This window comes from Drosophila subpulchrella, unplaced genomic scaffold (genome assembly GCF_014743375.2).
Source record: "Drosophila subpulchrella strain 33 F10 #4 breed RU33 unplaced genomic scaffold, RU_Dsub_v1.1 Primary Assembly Seq354, whole genome shotgun sequence".
NCBI lineage: Eukaryota > Metazoa > Arthropoda > Insecta > Diptera > Drosophilidae > Drosophila > Drosophila subpulchrella.
In genome coordinates this window covers 10,479,079-10,506,480 of record NW_023665577.1, presented here as the reverse complement: position 1 = coordinate 10,506,480, position 27,402 = coordinate 10,479,079, and the positions used below count along the sequence as shown (strand labels likewise).

The 27,402-nt window shown below is 37.8% G+C and overlaps 1 protein-coding gene across 7 annotated transcripts in view; it reads left to right on the top strand.

Annotated features, from left to right (window-relative positions):
- The window catches only part of LOC119561081 (protein held out wings), a 38,642-nt gene that overhangs the window by 688 nt on the left and 10,552 nt on the right, over positions 1-27,402 (top strand). For all 7 annotated transcript variants that reach the window (XR_005221058.1, XM_037874941.1, XM_037874940.1 and 4 more), the window contains exons 2-3: positions 86-595; positions 22,040-22,173. Coding sequence is in view for 6 of the 7 variants with exons in the window: in XM_037874941.1 (XP_037730869.1) it covers positions 256-595; positions 22,040-22,173 (474 nt within the window). In the remaining variant the exon portion in view is untranslated. The remainder of the gene's footprint in view (positions 1-85; positions 596-22,039; positions 22,174-27,402) is intronic.

Below are 27,402 nucleotides of genomic sequence, written 5' to 3'. Positions count from 1 at the left end.
CTTTTGGGCGGAGTTGTTTTCATTTCGTTTTCCGTTTTGAATATTTCTCGCGTACGAAACTTAATGAATTTCCCAACTCCCACAGTAACGTGTTAAAGATAGCAAACATAAGAAGTGTGCAATAAGTAAAGAAAGCAGAGACCCAAGCTCAAGGAAAGTTGAAAGTTGTAAACCAGAATCTCGTCGAGAACAAAAACAAAAGTTCCCCCTCAAAAAAAAACCACAAACGCACACACACACACACACGCCAGCAAAATGAGTGTCTGTGAGAGCAAAGCCGTTGTGCAACAGCAACTGCAGCAGCACTTGCAGCAACAGGCCGCAGCAGTTGTTGCGGTGGCGCAGCAGCAGCAGGCCCAGGCCCAAGCTCAGGCCCAGGCTCAGGCTCAAGCTCAGGCCCAGGCTCAGGCGCAGGCGCAGCAGCAGCAGGCGCCGCAGGTGGTGGTCCCCATGACCCCGCAGCATCTGACCCCGCAGCAGCAGCAGCAGAGCACACAGAGCATCGCCGACTATCTGGCCCAGTTGCTCAAGGACCGCAAGCAGCTGGCCGCCTTCCCCAATGTCTTCACCCACGTCGAACGGCTGCTGGACGAAGGTAAGAAGTCGTCTCGGTCCAGGGGAATCCCCCATATCATTTCTATAGGTGATTGCATCAATAGGATATCTAAAATCTAGGGAGAAACCCATTAAAACATCTAATTCTACATTACTATTGACTCGAGATGTAATGATTTTAATTAGGGAAGATTATGGCTAACTTAACGTGATATCACCAATTTCCTAGGAATTACAGAAAACGCCTTACTAGCGACTTCAAAAATAAGATATCTGAGGAAAAGCCATATAAATACATAGATCTATGAGATTGTAAAATTTAAAAATTTTGAGGTGTATTGGTTATTATTAGTATTTTTTGTTTTCGGATTCATATTTATTTGTTACTTGTGTAATTTCTAATTAAAGATGGTGACTTGCATTTCACCAGATTTTGAAATTTACACAATTTTTTGTATTTTTTGAGTCAAAAAAAGGACAAATCTAAAGGTATTCCTTTAAATAAATGGTGAGAGATTTTTAAGAGTTCTGAAAATACCGAAAATACTAAACGTTTTTCTAAGGAAATCTTGTTTCTAAGAAAATCAGAAAAAGTACACTAAAAGAATGCAAAAAATTCCCTATGGATTGATTAAAAATGGTTTGTAAAGCATTTTCAATTCACCGAATCTGGCAAGTTCTATTATAAACATACTACACTACATACTACGCAGATTGCAGTTATTTAGAATAGCACATATCCCTAGTGAAAATCTAAAAGAATCTATGACTGAAGACTGTTAATTTTAGGTGGTGATTTCATCTTCATTTGAGAGCTCTGGCAATGTAACACTCCTAGGGGATTTTTAACCAAGTGATCACTGTAGTTCGATCGGTTTTGGGGCATGGATCTCGGCGTGTCTGGTTGGTCTCCTCGGCGTCTCCTTTTCGGCCTATTCTCCTCCATCGCGGTCTCTGAGTTCATTCCACCTTACAAGTCCAAACGAGATGTTTGTTATTTTTAGTTACTTCCTTTTTGTGCGCCTCTTCGCGAGCGCACACTACTTGCACTCTCTTCGCGCTCTCTCCTTTTGTGTTTTTGGCCCCACACTTGACTGCCCTGTGCAGCCTTTGTTGTTCTTATTATGAATTCTTTGTTGACTCGGCCATTCGTACACAAAAAAGAGGGGAAACGGAGATATTTTAGAGAGGGTGATGGAGATCCAAAACCCCAGGGGGGAACCCCCACAAAGAATGATAATTTAATATGATATATCATATGATTTAATATCTATTATTGGAATATTTGAGAATTGAAACATTTTATACTTACTAAACTTTTATTTCGATCATTTAAATTTCTTAGTAAAAAGAAATTGTAATGCCCCTTTAACTTGGTATTTTTCGTATTAATATCGAACTGTTTTTTCCTGTGCACCAAAAGTGTAGCAAACTTACCGAAAGATGCACGAATTACCGCCGCTGCCCACGCCCCGGTTCCAAACCCAAAAATCAAAGAAAAATAAAAGAAAACCAAGCAAACACTCTTAAAGACAAACCAACAAAAGTCAACTTTCGGGGCGGGATAGGGGCGGGGGCGTGGCACTACCTGGTCGCATCTTGTGTCTTATATATCGTGTATCGCAGCTCTCGTTTCTGTATTTGCCCAACATCTGTTGCCCATATGCAGGCCGGTCACGAGGGTGTGTGTGTCGCCTCGTAATGACAAAATTATGTTGCACAGATACACAGATTCAGATATTCGTGGTGCGGTATTTGCGGATTGCTAGGTACCGCTAGGTTGCCAGGGTATGTACGGTACTTAGTTTTAAAAATTCCTGGTTAAGACATAGAAGCTATAAACACTTGATTAAGCCCAATTTATTAGATCATATCAAGTTCTTGTGTTAATATCAGTCAAGTGTTCATATAAATTGATTCATATGAGGGTCAGTATTTATGGAACCCTATCCTTTTTTTGGCTCAAAAATATAATAAATTATACAAAATTCTCTATAATTTGAGTTATGTGGGGTTATTAATTTATAAGAAATTGGAATTTAATCAAAGTGATCATAAGTAATCTAGTCATTGCAAATAATCTTAATAATAAGATGCAAAATCGTAATCTCCACTTCATTAAGAAAATATCCAAGAACTTTTTGACCTTATCTAGACCGATCAGATTATTGATTACCAGGTATCGTATAGTCGGAAAACTCGCCCGTATTTATTCTTGTTTTGGTTTCGTTTCTGGCATAGCTGCAAACTAGTTTGCCTGTCTACAAATTGTATTTGCTAAAAGCAAAGCGTTGACAATTTGTAAAACTCGTTCCACCAGACACAAAAATTCGAGGAAGAGAAAAATACAAAATAAACCGAAGCCAGAGATTTCGAAGCCACCTCGTTGGCTTATCAGCTTAGTGGGAGGGTGTTGGACTGGATTTGGGATTTCGAATTTGGGATCTGGGACCTGGGAACCCGGAGCGACCGCTGTCCACTATAGTGTATATATATAGCAAAGCATATCCCCATGCTGCTTGCGAACCGCTTACGGCTTTCAACTTTTCAACTTGCTAGAAGTTTTTGTGTTTTTTCTTCTTTTACAACTTTCTCTTTTCAATTGCTGTCGTCGCTGGGTTGTTTTTGTTTTCGTTAGCTTGACATGCGGGCCAAATCCAAACTCAACACTCACATGCGGTGGTTCGGGCAACCCAAAAAGAGCTTATGCTTTACCCTTTTTCCCAGAGGGTACAATATTTATGATCCGTATTGTTTCGACTTGAGCTTTATGTGCCATTTCTTGCATGCCTTTCATTTTGATGATTGAATTAATCATGTTTTAATTCAAACCCACAAAAAATGATAAGAGTTTCAGAATAAATCAAGTTAAATATTGTTAAAAAATTTTAATTGTTTTATATCTCAGTTATAAGGTACTACCTATTGGATTACAATCAAAACATTGCCCAGTAATTGTTTATTTTATGAGCAATCAGAATCTAATAAAATCATTCCCCTCTCAAATTGTCAATTTAAGTTGCATTTTTGAATGCTCTCTCAATGTATTTAAATATTTCCGAGAATATACAAGCATTTTGCTGACTTATAATGTGTACATATGTTACTAAACAGAAAAAAAGTTAAGTAGCTTAAAATATTTTTAAAATATACCTGCATATACCTTGTGTCTGTCGGAGATATTGCGAGAGATCTAATTAGGTTCCTGCCTCACCTCAAGCAACACCAACATCAGCAATAGCCGCTTTTTGAGGTTGCGGTTGCTGTTTTTACTTAAGTTTTATTTGCTATACTTTTTTGCTTTTGTTATTGCGGGTGTGCAGCAATGTTTGCTTCGGGTTTTGGGCTTGGGGTTCTGGTCGCAATCATCCGTTGGCTACCTGTTGGGCGCTCGCCCGTTCACTTGAAATGCACAGCCTGCGATTACATTTGAATAGCTCTGTCTGTGTGGAAATATCTATGTGCTTACTGTGCGTTTCGCAGCTGTAATTCAGTGCCAGGGAAGGCAAAGAATTAGCTTAAATTTAATATAATATCCGGCATTTTTATTTCAGTATTTAATGTGTTTGGTATAAATTTGAGCAAACGGCTTCTAATTTGCTTTAAATTCGCTTGAGATGCATAACAATTTTTTATAATGCAAAATTTGCATTTCAGTCTACATTCCATTGTTTCCTGAAAAATATAAAAATGCGTTGCATAAACATTTTTGCTAATTTCAAATTTGCATTTTATTCAGGATGTCTAGATTTAATTCAAATCTTAAATACAGGTAGTAATTTAGTAAATTTAATAGGGTTTCCTGGAAGTTTTTAATGTTTATGCCAAATTTATTTAAAACAGACATGACTTTAATAGATTTAAGATCATAAGATACACTTTGACTCTTTAATAATGCTTTTTATTTGTTGTTTGCTCATTGAACTGGAATCAATCGTTATTCTATACTCACGAAACCCACTGTAAATTTATATGTGTTTGTACATAGTATTCCTTCTGTTTATTTGCCGCCTTTTTTTATCGTCTTCATTCGTTCGACGCTTTTGGCACTGCTGACATAAATTTTTGTTGTTATTCTGACGAGTGTGTTGTTTGCTTTTTGAATCTGACTCACGCCCCAAACCGAAAACAAAAAGAAGAATAAGTTTTGGCCGCCAGCAAAAGGCAGGCACTCGCATTGTATCTGTTAGATATGTATGAGGCTATAGCTTTATGACACACGCCGCTGGAGCACGTTTCTTCGCCCGAATCTGTATCTGTATCTCGGCCGTATCTGTATCTGCTGCTGCTGCTCGGCTCTCCGCTATTCATAGTCGTCGCATTTTGCACAGTTGAAGTGTGCCTAGACTGTGTGAATTCATTAAAAAAAAAAAACAATAAAAAAAGACGTCGCTACGTCAAGAGGCTCTCCGATCTCCAATCTCGGATCTCGTATTACCCGGCGACCAAGCATAACTGCACGTACTATAATCGCACTCGGAGATATCATTTTGGTCTCGCAGATATCACATCTTCCGCATGACGTTTGTTTACCTGGGCAGAGGACGGCAAACAGTCATCAAATAAAGCCCCTTGACATGATAAATTCCTAGTTTTTGTTTTCAAATTCGGTGGGGCTTGTGCCCACACCTGGGCGTTATAATTATAGAAATTGTGCTCGCTGTTACTGCAGCCCAAGGTGTATACATATATCTGTCAGATACGCATCCAAGTTTGTATCTTGTGCATCGAGGAACCTGCGAGATAAAAGCCAGAAAAGAGCAGACCAAAATCAAATTACGTACACCCGCAACGTGAATGTTTATATGGCCGATATATGTATCTATATATATGTATATCTATATACATATATAAGCAAAGAAGCGTGTATATATAGTTTGCCGAATGTGTTTCTCGGCATTTCTCGGATACAGAAATTTTTCTCTTTCACTCCCGTCCGACGGTTTTCATGAAAATTTGAAATGTGTTTCATTTCATCTAAATTTAGATTATTGGAAAATGGTTTTTCGCCTGCCACCATAGCTGTTGGAATTTCGTTTCATTGGATTTTCACCGTTTTAGGGCGTTGTTTTCTTTTGACCAGAATTTTTGTTTTTTTGATTTTGGAAGGTCCGCTGATTGGTAGAGTCATTAATATCGGAAATTGAAGTGCCTCGTTGACATTAATGCGACTTCTGGTCTTTTGGATCCGAGTTGAATGCAAACAAAGCGAGGCTGAAAGACAAACAAATGATTGGAAATGAGTTGGCCCATCCTCGATTTAAAAAAGATACATTTGCTTCGTTCGATTGATTATCCAGCGTTACGATCGATTTGTTTTTTTATCAGATGCAAGGCAAACATTAAAAAACAGTTTCTTTTAAGTATCTTAGGTTATTTCTAATTTTGTAGTAAATAATTTTAATAAACTTTATAATGAAACTCTTCAAAGGAAAGTCTTAAACACATGTTTGATCTTTACATATTCTAGTAAACCATTTTAATAGTGGTTAAATGTGATTTCTGATGGTTTTTCTCTGTGTATCACAAATAGCAGCTAGCTGCCATGAGCATTTTAATTTAGTATTTTCATAGGCACGGCTTTCGGGTTTGGGTTCCAGGTTCCCTAACTGACGTGCTCATAAATTTGTTGACAATTGTTATGCGGAACGCGTAACCCTCCACGTTTCCCCAATCCCCATCTCCTACCCTTACCACCCGCACAAAAAGCAATCGATCCCATACGATTTCATACCATTCCATGCGATTCCATACGATCCTATCCAATCCAATCCAAACCGATTCGATTCGATTTGAGCCCCTGCCCATACACGTCTCATTGCGTTTTCAAATTCAATTAAAATCTTTTGTCATGACCATCGATCGTTGGGTGCTTTGTTTTGATTTGTGATTGGCTGTCGACCGAAAATGCACCGATGCGTTTGCACGGAAGTTGACCATGGCTTAAAAAGCCAAGCGAATAAAGCCATCGAGCAAAACAGTTAGTAGATGGCATCAAAAGGGCATTGATCGTGGGTCCAATGGGGCGAAAGTTAAGTTAAGTTTTCGATGCGGTTCATCGAATTTGGTATGGAAAGTGCCTGGGAGTGGACAGATTTGATGATGGCTCGCAATCCTATTATCTAATGATTGCATTGAATGTATGCTTTGGAACATTTCAACAGATTTTAAGGGCTTAACTTATTGGCCACTTGTTGCGGCGGCTTTAATTGAAATCGTTTCAATTTCTAGACGTAATTCTCATGTATCTTCATATAATATAACAGCTGCACAAAACACACACTCAGCCTTCAATTAGCGTTTTCCTTGAAAAACGTCTATGTTTATGTGTACATACATCTTCTTCTTTTTTTCCATACTTTGCACCATTTCAATTTTCAAGCTAGCTCACCCACACACACTCAAAACCGGAGATTACGTCATTTGGCAAGTTATTTGATAGCCAGGCTGCATCAAATGTTCGTTGTTGTTTTTGTGGCAGAACGAATTATTTTTGACAAAAATAGCCAACTCAAAAATATAATGGGGAAACAAAGAAAGCGCGTAATTAAAATATTTTTCACATGCTCGAGTTTCTTACCCACACACAAAACACACAACACATGGATTTTCAGCATGGCGCCCCATTCCAGAGCCACTCCCCCATCGTTGCACTGAAACAAATCACAAATAATCACGTTCAAACTATATATACGAATTTTATTAGATACATTCCATTATTGTGGGTAATAATAGAAATTAAAATGAGTAATTAACTTTGAAATCAAAGTATTTTTAATAATTATAATACAAATTTTTATTATTTATATTGAATTAGCTGAAAAATATTACAAATATGATTCAAGCTGGATTTAATGATTTGTTTTGAAGATTTTTCTGTGAGGACCCCTTTAATTTTTGCTTGAATAATTGGTATTTCTTGATTTTTTTCTGTGTACCACCCTGCCTCCCCCGAGATGAGGCACGCGACTACCAGCAGCGGCAGCCATGTGGCATTAGACAATTGCTTTAATATGCCACCAGGCAGGCAGCCGACGAGCTGTACAAATTGAACAATTTGATAACAAACGCAGGCGGGCAGGGAAAAAAACCAAAAACAAATGGAGGGAGCCCCGAAGGCGAGGCACACTTGAGTCAGAGATACAAAGAGGCAACATTGTGGATGTTGGTGCCTTTGAAGTTGCCTTTTGGCTTTCAGTGCCATATGGTCGCCTGTATCTGCGATTCTCAACCCGAACTTGCAACTCCTCGACTTATATGGGCATCCGATGAGGATGGCGATGGATGCCACTTGAAATGGCCGCAAGTGAATCATTTTTATTGTACCAATGTGCATTTGCCATTCGATTTATATCGGTAATCAATTTAATTTTTCAATTGCTTTCGAAAACCCCCCAGCCATTAACTCTGTTTGGCGTGTGAAATGCGGGCAGCCGAGCAAATTTCCACCCCGAAACAAAAGGGAAAATATTTCCTGGGCAGCCAATCCAACATTGTTTGAGTAATTTGAAAATAGTTCTAGTTTCTTTGCTAGTCAAACTTTTATTGTGTCTGACTGGGTGAATAAATTGTTGAAGGTATGCATTTTATTTTCATTCCTTTAAATTATTAAAGATTATAATTTATGACTGATTTCCGAGCAGACAAAATTGTTGTTAAGACAGCACCAACAAGCCCTCAATCTTAATATAGTGCAAATAAAACGTATAAGTGGGGAATTAAGATAATGAGGCATTCACTTGACAACCACACAAGAAACTAATTAAGACAAAAGTCAAATTGTCAACAGACTGGGCGACAAATGCCTTTCCCCACATTTGGGTCTTTAGGGGCGTGTGCTCTGCTATTCAAAACTATGAAAAAACATTAAAAAGAAATCATCCCAGCACACAACTAAACATGAACAATGACCCAAAAAATGCGTCATAGGTGGGAAAACAAAACGACGAACTTAGAGCCAAAAAACTACGACAACGTGCAAACATAGACAACAAAAAACCAAAAAAGCTGCTACGGATACAGATTGAGATAAAGATACTCTGGCTGAATAGTTGTAGTTGTTGCCTATCTCTCGGTTTATTCACAGCCATGAGCAGCATCATTGATTCGAGACAATTAACAGCAGCGTAAGGCAACAAAAAAATGAAGAACATAAAAACAGGGGAAGAGAAAATAGTAAGCATTAGATCAAGATACAAATACCGTTGAGCATGCAAATTGGTTTCCATGCCTCAAGTAGTTCTGGAAAGTATCCGCTAGTTAGCTAAGTAGTTGATTACCTTTGAGGGTTCTAGGAATTTGACTAATCAAATGCAAAATAAAATCAATGCCCTCTAAAAAGTATTTCCTTTAATATTATATCATAATAAAAGATCATTCTACTTACTCTTCACTTGCAAATTTAAAAAAATATTCAATGTTTTAAGTACAGTAAGAGTATTTAACCGCCAAGAGAATACATTTTTAAACATTTTTTGCTACTGAAAAGTAGCTGTAACACTCGTAGCTCAAGTGTCCTCAATCTATGTATCTTTGTATCTCCATTTCGTTACCTTTTTTTAACGCTTTAAGTGCAATTGGGAAATGCTAGAAGATACGCGTGTTTGCTTTTTGCAGCATGAATGAATCTTGTGAGCCAGAGTCATTCCGTCGTTGTCACGTCCTCTGTTGTGTTAACCTGTCGGATGTATCTGTATCTGTAGCTGCCTGTTGTTGTATCTGTGCATTTTGTATCTGATGGCATTTTTGTTGTTTCGTTTTGGGGTCTTTGCAGCCGTTTGTATTTTGCTATTTTTTTGCCAAACGCACTGGGCTAAAACGTGCCAAATGTTCTTATCCAAAAGTTTTGAGTAAAAGGTTTAGAAATATCAAAGAAACTGTTTTTATATTGGATTAATTAGGTACCTTATTCCTGCATTTACCATCAGCTGTTGATGTCCAAAGTGCGGGGGAGGAAATGTCGCTGCATTTGCTTTCAATTTTTTTTTTGTTTTTTATTGGGTTTTGACTTTGCGTGTCTTTTCCTTGGCTCATTGATTTTCATTTTTGGCAGTTTCTTTGGCTTTGGTTTTTGATATGCCATAAATGTTTAATGTCGTGCTGAGTTAGCCAGCCACGTTTTGTTTGTAGCTGCGTATTTGGGTTAAAAGCCATTTTATATGGACGCCCAAGCGCTGCTCATGTCAATCATGTGGCTGCTGTGGGCGTATGAATTAATTGCCCGGCTCCTCAATGAAGTCACTTTTTAGTTATTCAAGGAACTCGCAGGCGATTGAGGAGGAGAACCGCAGTGACTGAACTCAAATAAATTGTATCCGAGCAATTCAAATTAAAGGGTTGTATTTCATGCAGTTATGTAAATTGACGAGTTTCCTTATTGGGTAGACTTGAAATGATTAAATGCGGGTTCGGAATTATAAGCAAAATGAGTGCATTTGTGTGTATAATAAAATACTTCGAATGGTTAATGCAATTAATTTATTATAATAATTTGTTGTATTCAAATAATTACTGAGAAGTATAAATGATTAATATTTTTTTTAAGGGGAACAGGAGAAGCTTTAGCCTTTAAATGCCGTTTCCTATATTTATTTTTTAACATGGTAACTCTGTACAATAGTGGGTTGTTCATTAATTTATTCATGACACTTTCTATAAGCACTTATGGCCCTGAAATCTTCGCCCAAGCCTCACTTTCAAATAGCCAACTGCCCACACTACCAACATCTTCTCAGTCCTCCTCATATTTTTTTTCTGGCCAAGGACGACTTGTAGCTTATCAACAGCATGACAACAGCTGAATGTCATTGCTATAGACTCCGAGTCTAAATATATATGCATAAACGACTCTAGGCTAAGATCGAGTGCACTTGCATTTTCTTAGCTTTACGTAGGCTTTTCCGGTTTTCCACGCATTTTTCGTAGCCCACAGATAAATATTTTGTCACACAAAGCGACACTTGAGGCGGAGACAGGCGAACGAGTGAGAAAATAAATATGTATAAATTGAAAGAAAATAAAAGAAAAGGGAGGAGAGCCCGCAGACGCCAGACTAAAAATAAACAAGAAACGTGGGCGAAAAGGCCAGAAAGAACAGGGAAAGGAAAAGCAAAGGTGTTAAGAACAAGTTGCACACTCAGCCCAAATCCAAATACAAATCCAAATCCCAGAGGCTAAACTACTACCCACCTACATACATGTGCGTATGCGTACTTAAAAGACATTTATTATTATAATAAATCCCATTCAAGGCAAGACGACGACGACGACGACGAAAAAGAAAAGGCGGCAGCTTTGGCTTTTGTTTCAAAACGAGTTGTTGGCCACACTTCAATGTTGGTCAAGCACATTACGCTATATACCCACAATTACGTGTTGGTGGCTATTGAGTACATAATATATCATTACTATTTTGTTTTTGGGTAGGTGGTGATCAAGTGGTGTTGGCAGAGAAAGAGGTTTTTTTTTTTACCTTGATGCCTGTGTCACACGATATAATAAATATGATAAGTCCAGACTTACCATCGCTTGTACTCGATCTATTAAATTTAGGCCGCATCGAATGGCTTTCGGCTAATTATGGGTGAGGAGAAAAAATATTATAAACATGACATAAGCAGCCATAAGTTGCCCGATCCAAAAACGGCAGCAACTGCAACTTTCTCCAAATGCCATAAGCTACAAATAATTTTCCAATAGCGCAAAGTTTATGGGCCAACCGAAAGCAAACATTTTTCAATTAACAAAAAAATTATATTCAATTTCCGTTAGAACGCAAGCTGTGAGTTTTCAAAACAAAAATGTATACATATATTTAAAAATGTACATCGCATAATTCCATACATATACTTTTTGTAATAAAAACACGCCAAGGGATAACGAGAATTTGATGGAACACAGGCGTTTTTATTTTTCTTTGTGGAAATATTCCGTGTTTACACAGGTTCCCAAAACTGACCGAACAAAATTGTTGTGTATTTTATATAAGGAAAATTAATCAAGCAAAGTCCCAATGCAATGGCCCAAAACTCAAACAAAACGAAGGCAATTTGTTGTAAAATCATAATACAAGAGGTCGTGAACTCTGTGGTGGTGGCCATCAGTCCGCGCTCGCCTCTTGGCCCCCGGAATCATCTTCTTCTGGCTTGTGTTCCCCACACGTAGTCCGGAAAAGTCATTCGGCTACTCCAGAAATAAACAAGCCAGAAGCGATGGCAGCTCGCGAGGAGTGGCAACCGTTTGGGAGTGTGGGGCATCCTATAAATATGCTTAGAAATAGAATAATGGCCCCGAATCGAGAAAATAACAAAAGTCGAATGTGGCTAGAAGAGTTTTTCCCGTTGATTGAGGCTTTCAAGTTTGTGAATTCAACCGTTGAATGCCGCCATCTTCAAGGGTTCTAATCTTTTTATGATCGAATGAAATGTTTACGGAATGAAAGGGCGTTTAAGGGGTATAGAGAGCAATGGTACAAAGATGCTTTCAACTTTTTTTTTATTTCAAGAGAAAATTATCTTATAGAAAACTAGTTTAAGCCTTCTAGATAAATTCCTAGCCCTGAAAACTAAGATAAATGAATGTATACTTTTCCACGTTGTTTTTAAGTTGTACCATAAATCCATCTTTCACTTCTTGTTTGTTTTAGTTCGTAAATTCATTTCCCATCAACGCCATCGCATTGTATTAATCTTATCTAATCTGTAATATATTTTTTCCGTTTCTTTACAGGTGAGTTTCCTTATCTGCACCCTACAGTAGCGCCTCCGACAAGAACAAAATGCCGTCGGCTGGCAGTGTAGAAGTAAATCCACTAACCTGATTGGTTGAGTACACATATCGCCTATTAGCTATACTAGATATTGTTAGCTTTTAATTGGTTTAAGCAGCCATTGCAATCGGACAACAACGAGCGGGGAGCAAAGGGTGGCCCCGGCCCATCATCATATCATTGTTGGTTGAGCTAAGTTTTATGAGCCCCGGGGCCATAAAATCAGCAACAGTTAATTGCTTTATAAAAATGGGCGCGTGTGTCGTCGACGACTACCGTTTCATTAGCTTTTTTTTTTTGTGACTAACCGGCAAATGAGTAAATTGTCATTCATCTCTCGCTGCCCCCACTGAGCTATGAAATTTATGCACTAAAGGTTTCAGTTTTATTCAGATTCTTTTCTCATCTTTTTTTTTGCCCGTCAATAGAATTTTGCGTTATTGAACTCAACCCTAGACCATCCGTAGGAAGCCGCTCTTAATTAAATATTTGGGTGTATTTCTTTGGCACAGGGTCAGGGTGTGGCTTCCTGCTTTGGTTCCAATTTTAGCGACGCCCTCGTTGCGGGCATTCATAATGTGGTCAGCAATTTTTGCAACCAAAAGGAGACGGAAAGGTTTTGTGAAATGGAAAAAATAAGCTTTAAAAGGTGGTTAGTATAAGGGAAGTAAGTTATAAGTTTTCAAATTTAAAATGCATCTTTAAAATTGTATTGCAAATTGGGTTCCAGTTAGTCCTACTTTCAGTATCCGTTTAGGGACTTCATTTCTACTTTTCCTCTGGCATTTACTTTTTGGCAATTTACGCATTGATTGCATATTTATTTGGTTCGTTTTTGGGGCTTTTCTCCAGTCCCCCGTCTACGTGGGGCATTTTGCTGGAAATTGTGCTCATGGGAACTGATTGATTAGCGGCTAGTTGCTTCGCTTGACTCAAGACAACCAGTGCTGCACCACCATCACAGCCATCTTAGCCATCTCAGCACCACCGGCCATAACAACAACCACTGCCAGACATTTGCAATGTTTTTTGGCAACGACAAGTTGCAGTTTGCAATTGATTTAAGTATGTTGGCTTTTTTTATTTTCGGCAGCTATGTGTTTTCTTTTGGCCAGCAATTTTGCAAACTTGTTTGTTTTCTTTGCTTGCGGTTGCCCTCGGCTCTCACGAACTGAAGTTGGTCCAGTGCGGATTGGTTATTACGGCGGACACACACTTAATGAGCCGGACAGCTGTGAAACTGTTTCTTTCTGCTCGTGACTCAATGCAATTGTCATTCTCAGTTTTCAGTGGGAAGAACCTATTACCCGATGTGAATCACTTCAAAAGTTCGCCAGAAATGTTGGAAATTATTTGTAAGGAATTTTAAAGAGATATGAGCCAATATGTTACATTTAAAGCATTTAGAAAGCTGGGTTTAATAGTATATTTTAAGATAACTTTACGTTGGATAGAAGCCCTGGTTATATCATTGTTGATTTTGTCAGAATTTGTTAAGACATCTAGACGTCCTCCATAGATAACACTATTAATAGGTATTTCCCCCCACCTAGTAATAAAAATGTTAAAATTCAATGCCAAAGTTTTATAAATACCATATGCAAGGAAACGATGTAGCTTCTGGATAAAAAATCAAAATACCCATGGTTCCGATGTGTTACTACCTTAAACCTTTTGTTTCTCGTTAATTGTTTGATTGCTGCCGATTGTATTGACACGTATTTAATTTCGTTGAAGTGTCTGCCAATGGTGATTGAACGTTTAGGCCAGGCCAAGCCCATTTTCCCCATTTTGATGCTCTCAACTGATTTTAGCAGCTCTGCAGGCTTAATGTCAAGTTGCAAGGCTGTCTCGAAGTCGTTCGCACAGGTATTTTCTTTCATTGTTGCCCGTGTTGAGTACTCATGTACAAGTGAAAAATCGCCATAATCTGCTGATGCTGATGATGATGATGATGATGATGTGCCACCCACATAAATGCCGTTCGAGGCGTAACATAATTTGTGCCTAATGCTGTTGACTTGAAGTAGTGCGTGTGTGTTTGCTTTTCAGCCAACAACTTTCCATTTTGGCCCATTGTCTCTGGAAAAAACTGAAAGTTCAAACCGAACATTTCACTTCCTTTCGATTCAGCCAACACCTCATCCTCAACTCATCTTAAAGCTTAAGACTTATGGGTAAATTCATGAGGCATTCTGGCGTGACTCGGAGCAGCAAGTTCATCAAAAATGTGGAACAAAGTGGCTCAGTGTGTCTGCGACATGTGAAAAGCCATTTGGCATTATTTTCCCGCCGCATTTTCTTGGATTTTACTTTGACACATTTTCTTTTTTTTTTCTGCCATTCGATGGTTGTCACATGCTTCTCCTCTTCAAAATCATTGGCTCTGGCCATATTTATAATGCGGGTGGGGCTTTAATTTTAATACCCTTAGACGGGACAGCGATGAGCCATCGTCACATTGAGTGTCCATTAAATATCCGCCACCTTTTTCTATATTTCTTTACGGTACCTAATTAAATGGCAATGGCTACTTAAATCCGGCAGCAATAAAAATATGTATATAAAATACGAAAGTATTTGGGCTTATTAGCCAAAAATTAGTCACGACCTGACGGCATTGTGTGCGATTAACTAAGTAAATACTTTGAGATTGTAATCGCTGCGATTTATTAGCGGAACGACTGGCTGACTGGTTCCAAGTGTCGCTTAACATGAGCTGGTAACAACGTTTTAATTTTGGTTTAATTACAATTGAATTAGCCATGATATATATTTTATTCAAAAACAATGATTATCGGGAATGTTCACACATTTAATCTTCTGCTTGATTGTTATTTGGTTAGCTCTCGCAAAACTTTTACGGACCGTCAATCTTCGTTTCGCTCTATGGGGAATGACTAATAAAAGTTATCGAACCATCTAATAATAGAAAGAACGTTACTTGGCAAACATCCTCACCTCTGGAATTGCGCAAGCTGTCATATTATTACCATAATATTTATTAGCTTTCTGTTAATAAAGCAAATTATTAATTTTATGACATTACCTACGTTTGTATATATTTACAAATTACTTAAACCAGACTAAACCACAAAAAGAGCATTATCGGCGACAAGCCTCAAAATGTGGATGTTTATTTAAGCGTCACACAAAAAAAAATACGATAAAGAAAAGGCTGGCGAGCGAAAAATTTGGTTTATTTAACTAACAATTTGTATAGTATTCCGTGTTATTGTTAGCTTAATGTGCGTTTTATCATTTCTGTATTTGTTCAAGTGTTTACCCATTTGTTGGGCTCGTTAGATCCATTTCGCTGAAAAACGCAATACCAGGTGAAGATTTATTCTTGCCGTGATTTTTTCTCAATTATTTTTCACGTCGAAAATCAATGGAAATATTTCACGGTGCATAAATAAACAATTTGCAATGCAAACCATTTGCGGAATTTAAAGAAAAACATTGTGTGAAAATGCGGACGTGTTAAACGGGGAAATACGTGCATTTAAACATTTTGTTTGACGAGTTCTTTATGAAATGAAAATGTAAATACGGTATCGAAAATGTTTTCTATTAATTTTTAAGCCAATTACATTTTCGTCGGGGAATTCGGGGGGGAATAACCATTACATATACATTCCGAACATTTTCCTAGCTTTGGGTCACAAAATAATTTTCTCCGCCATGTTTGCACAGCGTTCGCTTGTCTGCATTCAATTTCACTTGTTTCCTTTGTGATCAGGAATATTTATATTTCACTCCTCACCTCAAATGATTTTACGCTTTAAGGAGCATTTCGTCTGGGGTTCCTGGTTTCATCTGATGGTATTTTCATTTCCTCCTCCGCGTTTGTTTTGCTCGCAATTCGTTGACCTATTTTATTTTTTACGGGGGGTATTGTTTTATGTTTTTCTTCTTAGCCCTGTTGCTGTTATGTTTCCGCCAGCATTAATTGTGTTTTCTTTTGTTTTATTTCACTTTTAATGGCTGTAGCTGGTGGTGAGTCAACGGAATCGTTTTTATTTATGTTTTTTATTTTTCCTTGGCGACAACTTTCAACAACTCTTGTTTTCTGTTTGCCAAAATGTGGGTTAAAGTCCGGCAGATACGAAAAATGACGCTTGCATATGCAATTTACATTTTTAAATCTTGTTAACAAAACTTTATGTGTCTCGAGAAAAATCAGATGAACCAATTGATATATTAATGTCGTGCCAGAAGTGATACTAAATATAATGGAGACCATGGAACTCTGAGCGTGTGAACCAAGTTGCCACTGACAGCTTTATGATAGTACAAATTTATTAATAAAAATGCATAAAAAACTGTCATTGCTGTCGCTGGCTTGTATATAGTCATTAATAAAAAAGCAGAAAATATATTAAAACACAAAAAGACAAGTAAGATTAACAAATGTTTATTTTTGCCTTGATGCGAATCGTTTGCAGTACAGTGGGGGCTATAAGTTTGTGGTTCAGCAATCGATATCGGCAGTTGTGGATTATTGGTTTAACAAATTGATTTAAATAATAAATGGTTTGTTTACTTAGTCAATATTAAGATTAGTGATTATTGGCGCAGTATATTTAAATCAATCGCGATTTTAGAGGAGCTTATATTTAAGTAATTAGTTGGAGAGAAATTTAAAAATTCTAAAGCCCCTACTGAATAATAATAATATTTCATATCTTCAAATCTTACCCGACTTATAATTCAGAAACCCACTGTTGATTTAGAAGCCAATGCCTTATGCCAACCACAACCACAAACCGAAAAGATATGCACAAAATATGCAAAAATTCACAAAATCCGAATAATGAAATTACTTGAACGCACCATAAACATTTGTTTTTTTTTCGTTCTGTTTTTGCTTAAATGCGAGTACAATGCGAAATTGCAAATGCGCCCAAGGCCAATGGAGTTCATGACGAAAAGCAAATAAAAAACCATAAAATCAAATACATTTTGGCGCTTGCCAAATATGCGGGATCTGGCTTAATTGCAGCCGCAGAAGGCACAACAATCGCGCTGAACCTTAAACGTTTTCGAGCGTTCCGGCCATTTCTGGTGACAATTTGTTAAGACTCCCGGCCCACACGGACGGCCAAAATGACGGAGGCCGAGACGAAAACCCAAGCGATCGCAGTTGACATTGTTTTCTTGGCTACAGCAACGCCCACACGCTCATCAGCTGGCAGTCATCTAATTCGTGTGGTATGAATGGTTTTGCATTCATAAATTAGCCGCCAGATACTTAGATATGTGTCGCACTCAGCCAGTATACACAGATATAGTGTATAAATACTATATATGTAGTATATTCCCCTGCCTCACCCGAAGTCGTGATCCAATGCAAATTGTTCTCCCAGCTTAAAACAATCAATCAGAGCCGCTAAGCCGCTGAGCTGAGCACGGTTTTAATTTGGTTTAGAGGTGTCTGCGTCATCTGTCTGGCATATCTTATTAGATTGACAAGTTTAGGATTCGATAAGTTATATCCTCTTGGTGTATTTGGTGCGAACGAGGTTCTCGCTAATAGAGAACCGATCAAGGGTGTTGAGATATGCTTATTTGTCTGGGTATTGCCTTTAAATTATTTGTTATTTAGTTTAGAAAGATCAGTAGTGAGAAGTATAACCAACTGAAGGTTATTTTTTTGATTAACAGAATTTATTTAAGCCTTTAAAACCTTGGCAAATCATTCGCTTCCACGCTGTTCCATACATATATCTTAATATATATACACTGGTCGGCATATGTATTTTGACAAAATAAAAGTTAAGTATACTCATAACTTGAATTTACTTCTTGTAAACTATAGGCATCAATGGAAAGGTAATTTCAATGCCGTTTGAATGATACAATACATTTCTTTACCCATTCAGTACTTATTGAAAAGGACAAATTTGTGTAAATCAACTTTTAAATTTTTTTTTCAAACTTTTTTCCTCGACTTGAAAACTTAAACTTTTTGATGCAAAAAGTTTCTTCAAACAAAAATAATAGTAACTGCAAAAAGAATTTTTCAAAAATCATTTTCCTTATATTTTTTATGATTTTTTGAAGGTGACAATGTCGGAAAAAATTTGTATGAAAAAGAGAAAAATATGGCTCAAATGCCTGTTTTTAAGCATTTTCAAAAATTCATAAAAAATATAAGAAAAATGATTTTTGAAAAATTCTTTTTGCAGTTACTATTATTTTTGTTTGAAGAAACTTTTTGCATCAAAAAATTTAAGTTTTCAAGACGAAGAAAAAAGTTTTTAAAAAAAATTTAAAAGTTGATTTACACAAATTTGTCCTTTTCAATAAGTACTGAATGGGTAAAGAAATGTATTGTATCATTCAAACGGCATTGAAATTACCTTTCCATTGATGCCTATAGTTTACAAGAAGTAAATTCAAGTTATGAGTATACTTAACTTTTATTTTGTCAAAATACATATGCCGACCACTGTATATATAATAAACTGATTCCACATTAATATTCCCGGTACTATGTACACATTTTATGCCCTACTTGCTGGCGGACATAAAGAACCCTTGCCAAAAAAAATCGTGGTGCATAAAATTTGACAATTTATTGACGCTCGACTGGTTGTCGTTGCCAGTGGCTTTCGCATTTTGTGTTTCGTGTTCATCATCAAGTGCAGGAGGCTAAATTTAAAATTCAAATGTTGCAAAATGCGGCAACCAAGCAAGGCGGGAAATCTGATGTTATGTTATGTCCGCCCACCTTCTAGAAGGGCGACATCGCAGAGGAATCTCTAGAATCTCATCTGCCCCGATGATGTCACGCTGAATTTAAACAGTTCCATCCTTCTTGGCCACGCCCTCTCCAACCTTGAGCTTTACCCATTTTTATTCTTAGTTGCTTGACTAATAACACTCCATAGTTAAGGTTCTCGCCATAAGTGCTTTTGTGGGGGCTGGCTATAAAAAGAGCGCAGAGAAAAATTATACAAAATGATAATAATACTTGAACACACACGCAAATCAGCAGTTTTTTTTTTTTTACCTCTCCACTTGGGGTGCCAAATTTGGTAGCTCCGTCCCTAGCCATATATAGAGGTCCAACTCGCTGTTGGCCAAGAGAGATATAGAGTCATAAGCGCGCGGTCTATGTAAATTATGAGTCGCGTTGCAAAAAAAAAAGATGCGGAGATTGCCTTAAAAGCACAAACGACTCGAGACTTGTTAATGAATAAAAAGATCTTTCATTGATAATTATTAGATTGGCAGTGCTCTCGTTCTACCCGCCCACTCTAGATATGTATTTGCCCGGTTCCGCTGAGTTATGCCCTAAAATGGTCAGTTGGCAACAGGTGATCTTGAGCCAGGGCTTTAATTATAGACTCCAGGCGGAGACTGACTAAGCTGCTATTAATTAAGCCGCCTGCGCATATGGCAGGGTCTTGATTATTGTAATTTATCTAAATGCCGCTATCAATCCAGCCAAGTCAGCCATCTGACTTGGCCCCAGAAGTGAATCAGTGAGTGACTCCGTCATCGGCCTGCTCTGATCGCATATGCAAATGCAATTTTACACCAATTTGGCGCGGCTTATTCATCTAATCTGGCTGCACAATCACAATCTTCGTGCCACTGCCACACATCGGTCACGTTGCAGATTGAATAGATGTGGATGCGGACTGACACTCGCTCGATTAAAATTGACAGCTGTCATGATTGCGTTTATGCCAATGGCTCATGGCTCAGAATCACCGAAACGATATTGATGATGATGATTATAATCTTGATGATGATGCCACCGATGGAATGCTCCACTTGCGTGTCGCAGTAAATTACACGAAAAGTGGTCAAGCAAATGAAAAGCCTTTCTGGAACTGCTCTTAATAATGGTCGAGGGGAAAATCTCATCTCCATCTCGCTATCAATAATCGAGTCAAGTGTTTGGAGCGGTTCCTCCGATTCATCCTCCTCTTCATTTCGACTCTTTTGGCATTTTCTTTATGGGTTCTTTGGCCCGCAATGAACTCTGGAATAGAGCGGCATTTCTTTTTCTTTTTTTCGCACCGCTCGGAAAAAGTAAATTTAAATTTTGTGCAATTTCTTTACGTCTTCTTTGTTCGACTCTGACTGCTCAGATTTTTTTTATTTGAAATTTTATTTATGTGGCACACAGAGAAAGCTGGGGTATAAATTAGAAAATAAGCCAGTAGCTGGCTAGATAAAAATATCAAACATAATTAAGTGAAATGCCATAAAAGATGTTGTTTAAAATCCCACATTCAACAGGTCAAGAAACTCGTACAAGGACTTTGATTTAATAAAATATCTCTTAATTATTCAATTAAACATCCCTTTAAATACTATAGTATATAACAATGTTTGTTCAAATAGATTTCCCGATAACAATGTTGTTTTGTATATATTGTAAAATCTATTTAAAGTATTTTTGTTGTCAACAATCGCATACACTGTCAACCAAATCAGATAAGCGTATGTCAAAATGTTGACATTTAGTGAGAGAAGTCAGGCATTTAATTTGATGTCATTTAGTGGCGTATTCTTAAATCATTTCTGTGACATATGATGCAGTCACCTTAACCCCCTACCGCCCCCAGGGGCCAACACACCCAGAACAATTACCCACTTTTAGTGACAAATTGTCAAAGCACATGCCAAAGACAAACAATGCAATTGAGCTTATGCAAAAATAAACAACACCAACTGCAGGAGGAGAAACACAAAATGTTGATCATATCAATTCGAGAGCCCCTGTCAACTGACACAGTTGGGGGTTGAAACGCCCCACCCCCACAACCAACCCCACCTGCGCCACTGAAAATCCCCAGAAGTGTCAATTGCAGGGGGCGCTACTGGAAGGAGGGGGCGTGGCATAGGTGACCTCAGATTTAAGGATGACCAATACATCATTACGATGATGCTAGGCAAATTATGGCATAATTTGTTTAAATATAAACCAAGTGATTTCATGGCATAGGTTTAACCTAATAAATAAGTTAGAACAGCAGATGTCGATGGCTGGGTAAACACATTCACACGCCGTTTTATTGATGCTAATTTAGTAGGTTTTCCACCCAGAGGCAAATTAAACGTAATTTAATACAAGCACTTAGCAAAAATGACAAATTGAGCCGCACTCGGTTGAAGTGGAGCCAAAGAGCCTGCAATTAAAATTATCAACGCTTTGTTTGTTTGCCTTTCGTCTGTGTATTTATTGCGCTCGGAAATGAATAAAGGCTGTTGTAGAAGTCGATTTCATAACGATTAGTAACTATAAAGTTGTGTAATTAAAGTGAAATGTAATAAAATGTATTGCCTTTTTAAAAATAAAAGTATTAAGTAATCAAGTTTAGATTAACAATGAAAATGCAACTCAAAATATAAAGAATCTCTGATAATTGTAGTAACTACTTTATTTTAATTTCCTTTAGATAACTTTGATTAACAGCATTAAAAAGTGATTGTCTACATTTTTAATCTTGAAAATTAATTAAAAAGCAATTAATAGTAAGGATCTATTATATTATTATTTTATTATTTTAATATTTTATTATAATATTGTTTATAATATATTTCTTTTTTAATATTATTGATTTTTGTTGTAGTATTTAAAACACATGTTTTTAATAGCTCTTTTCTGATTAACTACTCCTCATTTTGTTCCAATTTGGTATTGTAAATGAACATGTATTAATCCATTCCTATCTTTCTTATTAATCTTTCCAGAAATTGCACGCGTGCGCGCCTCACTGTTCCAGATCAATGGGGTCAAGAAGGAGCCCCTGACTCTGCCCGAACCCGAGGGCTCTGTGGTGACGATGAACGAGAAGGTTTATGTGCCAGTCCGCGAGCATCCAGATGTAAGTGGTCCTAGTAGCATAGCGATGATAACGATGATCTAATTTATGGATTCGAGGAGAGCACACGACTTCCGCCAATTAGAATTGACAGCGCGTTCAGTGAGCAACTGGGCTACACCGGAAATGGCTTAAAGGTGTGCCAGCCAGCAGCTCTGTGCCGAGGTGTATCTTCTCCTCCGCCGTTAGAGTCAGTCATCTGTTAAGTTGTCTTGAAAAAAAAAAGAAATAACGCCCCAGCAAGATGCCAAATGCAAAGCTACGATGCACCCTTCCACTTTTGCCCATAATGCCTGCCCCGATACAGATACAGATCGAGATATATACGTTATATACGCGTATATAAATGGGTTAGACAAAATCATTGAAGCGTTTTAGGAAGTCGTTTGACGGCGTTCATTCGTTTCATTTGTCGCTCATTGTAGGCGTCGGAGCAAGTCACTCAAGCCAAGCCCTGCCACATTAGAATTTGATTTAATTTTATGCAATTTAAATGTTTTCCTCCCCTCCACTCCCCTTTCCCCCCCCTTCAGACATGTATATTTCTTTTGTTTTTCCTTAGTTTTGTTAATTTGGAAATTGTTTGGGCGTAGTTTCGTTTTTTATTTATTTATGGCCTGACAGCAGTCGCACTGGCGGAACTGAGGAAATTTATTTTACTGCATGACACACTTTGCTCTTAATGTTTATGTTTCTTGTTTTTTTTTTTTTTTTTGCTTCGTTTCGCTTTTTCCCTTGCTGTTTTATTTGTTCATTTTGCTTGCGATCCAGATAAATGCATAAATTTAAATAGCATTAATTAGACTCGAAAGCATTTCAGATCGCACTCCGTTCGATGGTGTCTCTACTGATGTGGCTTCTGTTCGGCAGCTGTTCAAATAATTTTATTTGCCAAATGGCGCCAATGGAGGACGATTGGGTGGGGCGATGACCCAATCAAATAATGTGGAATTAAATGATTTTTAAATCGATTTTAGTATCCCTGAAATTCGCCAATTAAGGGTGTTCAGACAGTGCTAGTATCGTTCCGTGGTATTTTTTTTTTAGTATTCCCTGGTATTTTATCTGACATACTGATGTGTTTCTATGCTTTGTTATTTTCTTTCGACTGCAAACCTCTCTTTCATTAAGATTAATAGATTATCCAGAGCTCTGCTGGTCAAGAAAAATTGTAGTTTGCCATGTCAGCACCACTTACAGGGGTTATAGAACCTTTTTGCCTTTCCTGGCCATCGTAAAAATTAATGAAATCAAAGTAAAACATTTCTCACATGTGCCTTTCAATTAATTACCGCCGGCCCTTGCATATAGCAAATATTCTTAGTCCCAGGAGAGTTAAGTCGACCGAAAAGCAAATACGAAAATAGACAGTCCCGACATTAACATAAAATTAAACTTTATTAGGGCTAGACCCAAATAAAATGAATATGAATGAGTTAAGGTCATAAATTTAAGACAACATACATAATTTAATGAAATTGGAAGGATGTCGAGTGAGACACCTACTGATGATGTTGTTTCATGTGTTTTCGATGTTTTCCAAACGAAAACTGGCACAGATATCTGGCTAAGATTTACGGCCCGAGGGCCGCTTGATTTTCCAATATTTCAGGTGTTCCTATCTGTCTTATTTTTGAGGCCCCTCAGATGTTGGTTCGTTTTGTGCGGGCGTTTTTCGAGCGCTCTTTTCTCATAAATCATACCATTTAATTGCAATCATTTCGGGCAGCAACAGCCTGCAATAACTAAAAATTCACATTGGAAAATTCTGACATTTTCCTACGGTCGCCAGTCGAATTTCGAAAATGTTGAGCTAGACAAATGGCGTTTCGAATAACATGGAAGTGCAACAAGTTCGGGGCAGAATGTTTATTGGTTTGCTTGTTCGCTTGTTTGTGTGCGCCCCGTCATGGGGCATAAATTTCAAGGCATTAGCGCAGACACCGCCAGTCGCAAATAATAGCAGTTAATAATTTATAACGCATTCAACAATGTAAATAGAGATTTGTCAGGTGGCCGACAGGCCGACTACAACAATATGCCATGTAAATGGTCAACAATTTGTCAACCTGCTTCCAAATGCAGAGGAGATGGCAGCGAAGATACATACTATATATGTGAATGTTTTCTGATGTCTGGCTAAATCTTGTTTCCCTGGACGTGTCCAAAACATAAATGCAACTTAATTAAAGTCCCCACAGAAACAGCGGAGGCATTAAAACAGTTTACAATTAATTACGGCAAACTATTAACGCTCCACGTTTTCTAGGGGTCCGCCTTTTAGCCATCCACATCCACATATCTTCTGGTTGTCCGCTGTCAACGCTCATTGCTCATACGCCCCGTGGCGCGTCATGCGACATGCGACATGTTGACCCACTGAGCCTGGTCAGCTTCTGAGTGATTTCGCTGGCTACAAAACTGAAATGATGTTTGACATTTTTTATATACTTTTCGCAAACTCATTTTTCGATGCTTAAATTTAAACATATGGAAGAGGGGTAATTAGATGCGATTGGGGGAAATATTTTCAAGATGAGACAACGATGTTTTATAGGATAATGAATAACATACCTACAGACTTGCCTTAAATTGCCTGCTTTGGCCAACTAAATTGTTCAAATTTTATTAAACTTAAAAAGATTTCATTACTGCAAACCTAATGGTTCAATTAAAACGTTAAAAACACTTTGTAGCTTTGGTAATTATGCTCAAAATGGCCTGTAGGCACGATCACCTAAGCAATCTGTTTAGAAATTAATTAAGCAATTGTTAATCGATCCCATTGAAATGAGTGAATTCCCCTACCGCTGATTAATGTTGTGGTCACACCCCCACACAGGCCATTTACATCCCACTTTTGTGAACCATTTGACATTCAATTGGTGCTAAGGTCATTCGGCCATTAGACATATCGATCAACTGAGTAATCACGGCCATATTTAGGCTAAATTACATCCCAACAGCAGGCCATCTCAGGCCTTGTGTTGCTGTCTCCCCAAATCACTTTATGTTGCTTTTTGTTTCGCCTGTGTGCTTTTTGTTTATTGTCTAAGCCGTTAACACAAAAGCCAATTAATCCACAAACTGCAGTAAATTAGTCATAAACATTCAAATGCTAATTACGTGCAATTTTTATGTACACTTTTGGTTGTTCGGTAATTTAATAGGTACAACACCGAAACAAAAATATAAAAACGACAACAAACTGTGGCAAGAGCATTATTTTCAAGTTTGCTGCCGTTGTTTGTCATGTCAAAGTTTGATTTATTTTTCCGTGTAATAGACGAGCTTTTTGTGCATCGTAATTATGTGTGTGTGCTAAAGTGTATCTCTCTGTAGATGCGAATACCTCCTATATGTACACTATATGCATAGTAGTAAGCCTAATCTATTTGATCTATGCCGACCCTGCCTCGGTTTGCTTATGCATTTCTGTTTCCAATTTACCCGCTGGCGGCTCAAATGAAAAGATTCGTAAGTCTCACTGAGTCACACGGGCAACGCGATTAAAATCTGAACACTATAAAGTATAATGTTCTTCTACACTCGACTACTCTAATGAAAAATTCCAGATATTCTCTTTGTGTGTGGTTTTCGTATGAAAAGTTTTTGTGTGCACAATTGGATGGTCTGTTGTCATGGTCACCTGTTTTGAAGTAGGAGGCGGTTTTCTTATCACAGCCTCCTCTTCTCGTTGTGTTTGCTTGTACTTTCCTTTTCAGTATTTTTGGTGCCCTTTGTATGTGCGACGCAGTTTGCTTATCAATTGTTTGTACCTTTATGCCGTATTGAAAATTGTTGTACGTATTGTATAAATATAAAATATTTTCTTTGCGACCTATCTGAGCTCACAATCTGTGAAATAAAGCAGCAGAAGCCTACGCTCTCATAAAAGCACCCAGTACCTACCTATATGTGTGTGCACAGTGTACACTATACAACATTTATTTGTACGCTTCACTTGGCTTCACTCCCCTTGACTTGCCTTCCAGCTCCCGTTGTCATCTGTCTTTTGTCTGCTGACTACAGCACTTTTGGTTTAAGTACGCGGGCAAAAGGTCAGTACAGTATCACAGACCCCCAGGTCCCAAAGAGTTTACCACTTATAAAGTAAAAAGTATTGGAACTTATGGTTTGAAATTATTTCTTTCCGTGTATGTTATGCGTGACGTCTGGAAAAGCACGCGTGCCACTTGAGTTCGCGTAATTGTTGAACAGCAGGAACAATCAGACAATAGAGGAAAAGGGTTTCATTATGCTACGTAGAATTCTAAAAATACTCATGGGTCTACGGTTTGCATTGTGCATTTATAAGGGAATTGGAAGTAGAAATAGCAATGTGGCCTTTTAAGCTTATTTGTTATTCCACTAATTTCACTGAGATTTAGCTTTATTCATGTTGTTCATTATCATAATTACCATTTATTGTTAATAAAAATATTATTTATTAATTAATAACCAAGAAAACAATTATTTTTTGAAAAAACGCTACTTAAGCCATTAAGTTCGACTGTTATATTCTGAATCTTTATTGCCTCTCTTATGAGTTTTCTTTATGGGGAAAACTTCTCTCTTTTTAAACTCCCCCACAAACACTTCAAAAAACCAGAAGCAAGTGGAAAACCCTTAAAGCACAATCATTTATAATTTATTTGGCCACTCGTATTTGTTTGGCATTCCACAATATTTGTAGAACGCAAGTGGCATCTGTTAAGTGCAACACGCCAAGGGGGGGGAAATGGGTTTTAATTTCCGCTTAATGGCAAATGGAAGAGATCACTTGTGCAAACATTGAGTTGAGCCAGGGATTTTTAATTAAGCAACCGATACGGGGGCGATAAGCAATGCAAATATTGTCTTGGACTGGGCTTAATTTTTTTTTATTTTTTGCGGACATATGTGGAGCTATCGGTTGCAGCCACATTTCATTTCATTTTATTTGGCTTAAGCAACTTTCTCGCCATTGGTTTGGCCACATTTTGTGTGGACTTCAATGGAGGTTAAATGGTTTTTCTCAAAATTTAATTAAAATTGCCGGAGCCATTAGGCATTAACTGCATTCTTCGCGGCAATTTTCAATTGATTCGATCTCAGCAGAGCCAGTTGCAACTGCAGTTGCAGTTTCAGTTGCAGATGCAGGCTTTCAGATACAGATACATTCGGACTGACTGACTGACAACAGCTGCCGCTGCTGCTTTTTTGCTACTTTGGCTTTGGCTAACTGCTGCC